This window comes from Equus caballus, chromosome 7 (genome assembly GCF_041296265.1).
Source record: "Equus caballus isolate H_3958 breed thoroughbred chromosome 7, TB-T2T, whole genome shotgun sequence".
Taxonomy (NCBI): Eukaryota; Metazoa; Chordata; class Mammalia; order Perissodactyla; family Equidae; genus Equus; species Equus caballus.
In genome coordinates, this window is record NC_091690.1 from 79,706,692 (window position 1) to 79,715,501 (window position 8,810).

Consider the following 8,810-nt stretch of genomic DNA (forward strand, 5'->3'; position numbering starts at 1 on the left):
TTGGTTCCTCAGGTGCTGAAGTCCCTAGGATTATACCTTCTTCTTCCTCCTTTTAGAGTCTTCCTGTACTTGCTTGTTGTGTCACATCCAGGGGCATTTTTAGTAATAAGAGGGACAACCTAGAAGAACGGAGCTACTTCATCTTCAATGCAACCATAAGTCTATGCCTTCAAACATTTAAAGATTTTTTACCCAGCTTCCTACTTATTTTGTGCCAGAAACTTAGTCTAATACAAATTAGCCTGACATATCCAGATGTAGAAGTCTCCATATTTACTTTGAACAAAAAGGGTTGGCTAGAATGGAATGTGTCAGATACAAATGCAAGTCCTCTGGTGATGAAGTACTCTCAAAGATCTCCTCACTCTGCCCCTCCACAGAGATTATATGCTCTAAAATAAGTCAAAATATTAAGAGGATATTTGTGACCTTTATCTTTTATTTAATGTTTATGTGACTCAGTTACATCCTCTGTAAAATACAGATTAAAAACGAACTTTATAGGGTTATCCTGAGGATTCTTTTGGGTCAATACTTGTAAATCACTGGGAACAGTACCTGGAATGTAGTGAGCAAACTCATATTATAGCCGCTATTGCTAATGTTCTTACTACTGCTACTTCTACTATTACTCACATTTGCCATCTAGATTTTCTAACTCTCCGACCGTGCCAACACATAAGGGAGATATTATTGAGCAGAGGGTGATTAGAAAACTTTTACTGAACTAGGCTGGGATTCTAGTTGACAATCTGAGTGAAACAGTTTTGAGGCAGTGGCATAATTGTGGTGAGCATGAGTTTGTGTAAAAGCCTGTCCCAGTTGTAGCAGGATCTGACACAAACATTCAATCAGTTGAATCAGGCTGAGATTCAAGATTCAAGCCAGTAGAGTCAAGTCAGTAGAGTAGAGTGGTTCGTGCCAGAGCAAAAGCTTCATTCAGCCATCCATTCATTTGTTAATTTTTCATCATTCATTTCAAATACGTATTTATCCTTTCTATGTTCCAGAAACTGTGTGAAAATTCAATGCTCGGGGAAAGACAAAAGACATTGTAGTGTTTCTGTGAAGCTTCCAACATTGTGGAGAAAACAAATACTGATTCTGTAACTGCAAGTGCACTGACTATTCCAAAGAAAATACTCAGGGTGCCGTTGGGGGATAACTGCTGTCCTTAATTTGGTCTCGAGCTTCAGGAAGGATTCTGAAAGGAGGGGAAACATTTAGTTGGGTACCTATAACATAAGAAGTGAAACCCAGGTGAGGGGAAAAATGCATTCAGGTGATGTGCCTGCATGTGAGAGGATCCTGAGGCAGCAAATAACATGTACCTGTTTAAGGATTTAAAAGAATACCAATGATTGATTCCTAGAATTTGTGTATTAGAGACTTGAGGGAAGAACAGTGAGACAGAGAAATAAAACAGGGGCCATATTCAGTATTTTGTAAGTCATATTAAGAATTGTTACCTGCATTCTAGGGTCTTTGGGTCATATTAATGAAGGAACTAGCCCATTTAGATTTCCGGCAATTGTTGGCAAATGGAGAGAGAATTGGAAGAGAGTAAGACAGGGAAAAGGAAAACTGGTTAGGGTTGTATTAGTCAAGATTCTCCAGAGAAACAGAACCATTAGGAAACATGGTATAGTCTTTTCCTTTTCTTTTAAGGAATTAACTTACACAATAGCAGGTGCTAGCAATTCCAAACTCCATGGGGTAGTCCAACAGACCAGAAACTCCATTTTATCGTTTGTTTTAATTGCGCTCACCATGGGATTGATTAAAATTACCAAGTCTGCCATAGTTGGAATAAAAGCCTCAAAGGTAAATTTTGCATGTAAGTGGAAGAGTAGACGATGTCACAGTCTTCATCCACAGACAGACTGGAAATAGAATCTCTCTTTTTCGAAGGACCTTCTCTTAAAGTTTTCAATTGATTATATGAGAGCTGCTTACATTATGGAGGTTAATCTGCTTTGCTCAAAGTCTACTGATATAAATGTTAATCATACCTAAAAAATACCTTCACAGCAACATCCAGACTTGTGTTTGACCAGACAACTGGTGACCATTTCCTTCCCAAGATGACACATAAAATTAGCTATCACAGGAGTACTATTGTAAAATGTATGAGTTAGTAGCTTGAAACAGAAGTACTGAAAGTGAAAATGAAGAGAGGTAGGAGATAAATATGGTACTCAAAATGTATAAGACTTTGTGATTGAATGTAAGCACATGGAGGGAGGAAAAGAAATAAATTTCTCAGGTTTCTGAATTAATAAATTTATTGAATTATGGTGCCTCTTATTGGGATACAGAATATTGGAAAGGAGCAAGTTGGGGGTGAAAGGAGATAATTACTTTAGTTTTAGGTGATTTGTGCTTGAGATACAATACATAAAAATATTTTTGTCTAGAACACTAAATAGAGGACAAGAAATGGAAAATAAACGTGGTAGTCATCAGGATAGAGAGATAAATTAAGCTTCACAGAGGAAACACAATCCAGTTCTCTCAAGCTTCCTTAACAGGATGTGAGGCTGACCATGAATGAGTTGTTCCAAGAGTGTGTTCCACTCTTGAATCCTTGAGGAATCCTGCTCATTCCCACAGAGAGCCACCTGTTTTGATCTGACAGAAGGATTCACAGTTTAGTCAGGGGTATCTCATCCTTTTCTTTCATGGGGTATCTTTTAACTAGGCTGGAGCCAGAGACCAGGAACACAGGTCAGAATCGATGGGCTCAAAAAGCCCGTCATCAGCAGATAACCTTACTGCAAGAAGAATATCTCCAGTAATTTTACTGTCTGGTTCCACTTGGTCATTTCCTCTCAGAATGTACTCAGTCATAACTGTAATTATCTTGTTCATCTCAGGATAAGCTCCTGTTGAAAGTAGACAGTCTTAAAGCTTCAGATATACAATAACCTTAATTTATAGCAGAGAACGACTTTTAAAAAGATATGAATAAAATTTTAAAATGATTTTCAGCAGATTAAGTATATTTCCATGTTATCCATTTTGAAAATGGTTATAAATTTAGTTTTATTTTATTAAAGGTGACATATTATTGGGCTCTGATTTACAATTTGATATCAGAAAATCCACCCCATACATTTACTAAAAGCCTCCACACTGGCTAATGACATATGGGCCTTTATATTTTGATCAAACCATTCTGTGCATTTATTATAATATTTACAGTATATTATTATATCAAATGCTACAAAATAACAGGCTTCACTAAGAGCATATTTTTCTAGCAAGCTCTCTCTTCAGAGCCCCCTTAATCTCATTGTTTCTGAGACTGTAGATGAGGGGGTTCAACATGGGGATCACCACCATGTAGAACACAGACACCACTTTGTTCTGATTAGTTGAGTAGCTGGACTTGGGCATCACATAAATGAACGTGATGGTCCCATAGAACAGAGTGACAGCTGTGAGGTGTGAGGCACAGGTGGAGAAGGCCTTGTGGCGCCCCTCAGTGGAGCGCATCTTCAGGATTGTGATGAGGATGTAGATGTAGGAGACAGCTATGACAAACACCGTGACCACAATGATGGAGCCAGCTGTAAATGAGGGGACAACTGCGGGAATACTGATCTCAGAACAGGAGAGTTCAACTAAAGGAGCAAAATCACAGAAAAAATGATTGACTCGATTTGGTCCACAGAAGAGTAAACAATAGAAGCAAACAGTAAAAGAGCAAACATTGAGAAAACCACCTACATAAGCCACCATGAGTAACTGGACATAGACTTGTGTGGACATTTTGGTGGAATAAAGGAGTGGGCTGCAGACTGCCACAAAGTGATCATATGCCATGGCAGCCAGAAGGAAGCACTCAGTGGATCCAAAGAAAACAACTGAACCAAGCTGGATGCCACATCCAAAATAGGAGATGGTATTTTTCTCCACCAGGAAGTTTACAAGCATATTGGGTGTGACAGAAGATGAATAGCCCATGTCAACAAAAGCCAAGTGGCTCAGAAAAAAATACATAGGGTGATGGAGCTGAGAAGAGATTCTGATAAGAAAGATTGTGTTGAGATTGCCAGATATGGTCACCAGGTAGATACACAGGATGATCACGAAGAGGATAACTCGAAGGATCGGATCGTCAATTAAGCCCAATAAAATGAACCCTGTCATTGAAGTGTGGTTCCCTTCCCCCAGGGCATCCATGACACAACGTAGCTGCTACCAAAACGAACCTGTGAGGAAATCACTGCCTTAAAGAAATTATGAATTTTGTTTCATTTTTTGTTAACACATAGAGGTTGTTGTAAACAAATTATTCCGTTTAGACTAACATTTTTTACTTTAGAGTAAAAAATTTATGTTTTTCATATTTTATATATATTTTAGAGAAAAAAGTTTATGTATTTATGTATAATGAATGTTTTATATTGTAAAAATTTCAGAAGAAGCACTAGAAAATCTGTTTGAAACAATGTATGTCTTTTTCTCTATACTATATTCTTTAGGAATGTACTTAAAGTGGCTTTAAAGCTAAAGATTAGAAACATAGGATGTATGAAAATAATAAAAAGGAATGCTAAGTATAGCAAAAAGGAAAAAAGTATGAATATAGGATAATGTAACGGAGACTGAAAATAGCTAATACTTATTTAATGCTGACTAAATGGAGGACACAGTGTTAAGAATTTTATTTATATAGGTTTATTTAATTTATATGAAATAATATTTTGTTTTTATTTTATTTATAGGTGAAAAAACTGACTTTGAAAACGTTAAATAATTTTCCTAAGTTTACATAGCAAGTAGTGGAATCAAGATGTCAGTCCCAGGGAGTTTGAATCCAGTCCATTGCTTTAGTAACTATGGTAGAAATGAAATTAAATATTACTTATGATGAAGTCAAGTTTCATGGAAATGGGTGGAAAACAAATTACCTTTTCTACTTTCTGACAGCTAATGTTTAAAAGAGGTGCCTAGTTAACCACAAAGTTTGCAATTTCTATCAGTAAAGACAGACCATTTTTTAAAAGGAGAAATACAATTTTCTTGACAGGAGAAAGAAGAAACAGAAAAGAATTTCAAATTAAGGTTATTAATGAAATTGCCTATCATAAATTTATTATGTATTACAAGTAAAATGTTTTATCAAGTAGTTTGAAATATTAATCTAATTACTATGCAAAACATTATATGATTAATATCTAAGATATAATTAAAGTACGTTTATTGAAACAAATCAAATCATTTATTCATGTAACAATGTTTTCTAATTGGAGTATTACAGAACAAAATAACATTAGTTTCAACATAATACCCAGGTGAATAAAGTTCCAGCCTAAAAAGTTAAGTTTACCCAGGTTCAACCAGTGAGTGGCCAGATTGAACCTCATCTCCAAGTTTTTCGACTTTATGTTCTCAACTTAATCCAAAGTATTTGGTGGCCTCTAAGCTAAAGCATTCAGAACATTAAACAAAGGAAGTGTTTCTACAAGATATTTACTAACATGAAGTCCCTGAAGCATCTTAAAGCTATTGAATTTATTAACATTATGTCTGAGTGCCAAGTTTAGATAGTGTTGAGAGACCATAAGAGTTTCTGGTTTTATGGGGGAAAAAATGAGGAATCCTGGTATCCTGAATTATGCTTATTTATACACACTAAATAGACTATAGAAATTTAGGCTTATTCAGCTAGGTTACTTGATAGCTGATGCTAGTTTACATCTGCCCTGTTTCCCAAGTATGGCTGTGAGTACAGACAAAACCACAGAGAATAAAGTGTTCTCAAATGGTAAATGAAAATCAATACATCAGATTAACTCACAAAAGCCTAAATCTTACCTCTTGAAATAAGAATTCATTCCTCTTACTGCAATAAATTCAGTCATTGTCATTATATAGCAGCCAGCCTATCTTATTATCTTTTGCCTTTGAGGATAAATCTCTGAAGATTCTAGAGATTCAATTGTGAATTCAAAATCACCCGGGATCATTACACATTCTCAAGTGAATATTGAGCAGTTCACTTCACACAAACATAACTAATCTTTAAGAGCTCTGTCAATTCTCAAGTGATCAGTTTTCTTCTTTTTATGTAAGTGTTGGTGTACTTTCACTTGGTGATTATTGGGAGTACAGTATAATATAATATCTCATAGCTAAATATTGGTCCTAAGTTTACTTTGATATTTCGGGTTAAGGAATACTAAATTTCAAATATAAAAGAGTAACCTTAACTTCATTCTTTCTACATTTGTTCATTTTATAAGTGTTTTATATGATATATGTAGGGCACTCCATTAGGTGCCTTGGGGAATGAGATGTAATGCCACGGAAAGTTGAGTTTTAAATAACACAACTGCTTAAGACGTGTATATATATATTTAACAAAAAGTATAAAATAAATATCTTTAAAGTTGTACAGATAGAGAACTATGAAGTCAAAAGAGGTTCAGATGACTTTGTGATCAGCCTTAGTCTACATGCCTCAAGAGGATGATGACTGATTAGTGGCTTATTTGACTAGATAGATGATGATGGAAGCAGTTATCTTCAGCCTGAAGACAATGTAATTCTCTTGCTAATTCTAACTATAGAAAGTCCTACCTCACTCTCCTGATGCACTCCTGGATGGACTTTTCACTAATAACGTGCTTTGCTAAAGAAAACATGTGTTCCTACTATTTTTCTTTTTTATTTGATTTGAACATAATTAATACAAGAAGAAAACCAGTGGTTTTTCCAGTCTGAGAGGATTACATATATTTTGTTGAATTTATTATAGCAAAGGCAGAACCAAATATCAATGGGTTAAATATCAAGAAATACAATAAATTTTAATTCAGTATTCTATTGTAAATATAATATAAAAATTAATTATTTCTCATTTCTCACAACTAACAATCAATGGAATGTGGTGGTATCAAGTCTGAAAGATATATAGCATTAAACAAGTAGAGTTAAAGTGGAATCTCACATCCAAGTTTATTACAAATAAGCTACTCAATTTTATTCCAGGAAAGTAGAGAATAAGTATAAGCCTTACCCTCTGAAAAACCACAATTTTAGTTTCTTTAGTTCTTTAGTTAGATCATATATCTTTTTCCTAACATTGTATTCATATCTATAAAACAAGATGTAACGGCTAGCTCACTTCATTGTCATCTCAATCTATTTTACTTAAAAATTCAGTTTATTAATCTTTCAAGTTTCCAGCTGTTAATTTAAGTCCTCTGGTTGTAATTTAATTTTAATCAAGCCTGAATTAAATAAGTTGGAGCTTTAAATTGGTTTTTATATAGCTTATATCATTCTTTATTGATCCAGAATTTTTATATATTCATCTATATGGAGATGTCATTCTGCATACCTCCAACATTCACATTAATACACACACAAGCATGCACACATACACACTCATATGTCTTTCACTACTTTCATTCTTTCAGTATAATTATATTTTGATTTTCTATTTTGGTAAACTTAGAAATTTTATGCAATATACATCTTACATCTAGTTATTCTAATTATTGAAAATATCTTACGACCACCTATTTTATGAGGATAACAAAATCTGCACACCTATGATAATTCTTCAAAAACTGACCTATATATTAAATGAAATCCCAGTGAAAATATGGTAGGAATTTTGTAGAATTGATATATAAAATCTAAAATTTATGTAGCTATCAATACTGGCTGGAAAAAGAAAAACAATTTTAGGGGCCGGCCCAGTGGCACAGTGACTAAGTTCACATGCTCCACTTTGGTGGCCCGGGGTCCAAAGGTTCAGATCCCAGGTATGGACCTACACAGCACTGATTAAGGCATGCTGTGGTGGCATCCCACATACAAAATAGAGGTAGATTAGAACAAATGTTAGCTCAGTGACAATCTCTCTCAAGCAAAAAGAGGAAGATTGGCAACAGATGCCAGCTCAGGGCCAGTCTTCCTCAACAACAACAAGAACAGAATGAAGGACAATTTTGGAAAGGAAGAACAAAGTTGAAGTATTTGCAATACGTGATTTCAAGACTTGTCATAAACCTGCAGTAATCAAGACAGCATAGTGCTGGTGAAAGGAAAGACATACAGTTCAAAGGACCAGAAAAGACAGTCAAAAAACAGACACAAATAATACTATAAGTTCAATTGAACTTAGACAAATGTTAAAGACAATTCAATGAGGAACGAATGTTTTCAACGAATGTTGCTGGAACAACTGCATATCCACGTGGAAAAAAATAATACCAATTTTACTTACACTATATATGAAAATTAAGTCAAAATGTATCACAACATAAATACAAAAGATAAAACAATGAAATTTCTAGAGGTGAATATAGGAGAAAATTGTTGCATTTTAGGATGGGCAAAGATTTTCTCAAACATTACAGGACAACTACAAACCATAATAGTAAAAAAAATAGATATATTGATTGTTGTGAACTGAATGTTAAGGTCCTCCCTAAAATTTGTATGTTGAACTCCTAATCCCTAACGTGACAGTATTTGATTATGGAACTTTAGGAGATAATTAGGGTTAAATGAGGTCATAAGAGTGGAGACTCTGGCCTGACAGGATTAGTGACCTTGTAGGAAGACACACCAGAGAGCTTGCTCTCTGTCTCTGGATGCATGCATGAGGAAAAGTCATATCTCCCAGCAATTATACACCATATCTCCCAGAAATTACACTCCTAAGTATTTACCTAAGACAAATGGAAATATGTATCCACATAGAAATGACTCCTATGTTGCCAGAGGTGGGGGATGGGTGAAATGGGTGAGGGTGGTCAAAAGGTATAAGCTTCCACTATAACATG

General features: G+C 34.9%; 1 protein-coding gene across 1 annotated transcript; it reads right to left on the minus strand.

The window, feature by feature from the left end:
- Positions 1 to 3,243: 3,243 nt before the first annotated feature.
- Positions 3,244 to 4,188, minus strand: OR5P98 (olfactory receptor family 5 subfamily P member 98). The gene has a single exon (NM_001391456.1). It carries the CDS (start codon positions 4,186 to 4,188, stop codon positions 3,244 to 3,246), a length of 945 nt encoding a protein of 314 aa, NP_001378385.1.
- Between the last annotated feature and the right edge of the window lie 4,622 nt (positions 4,189 to 8,810).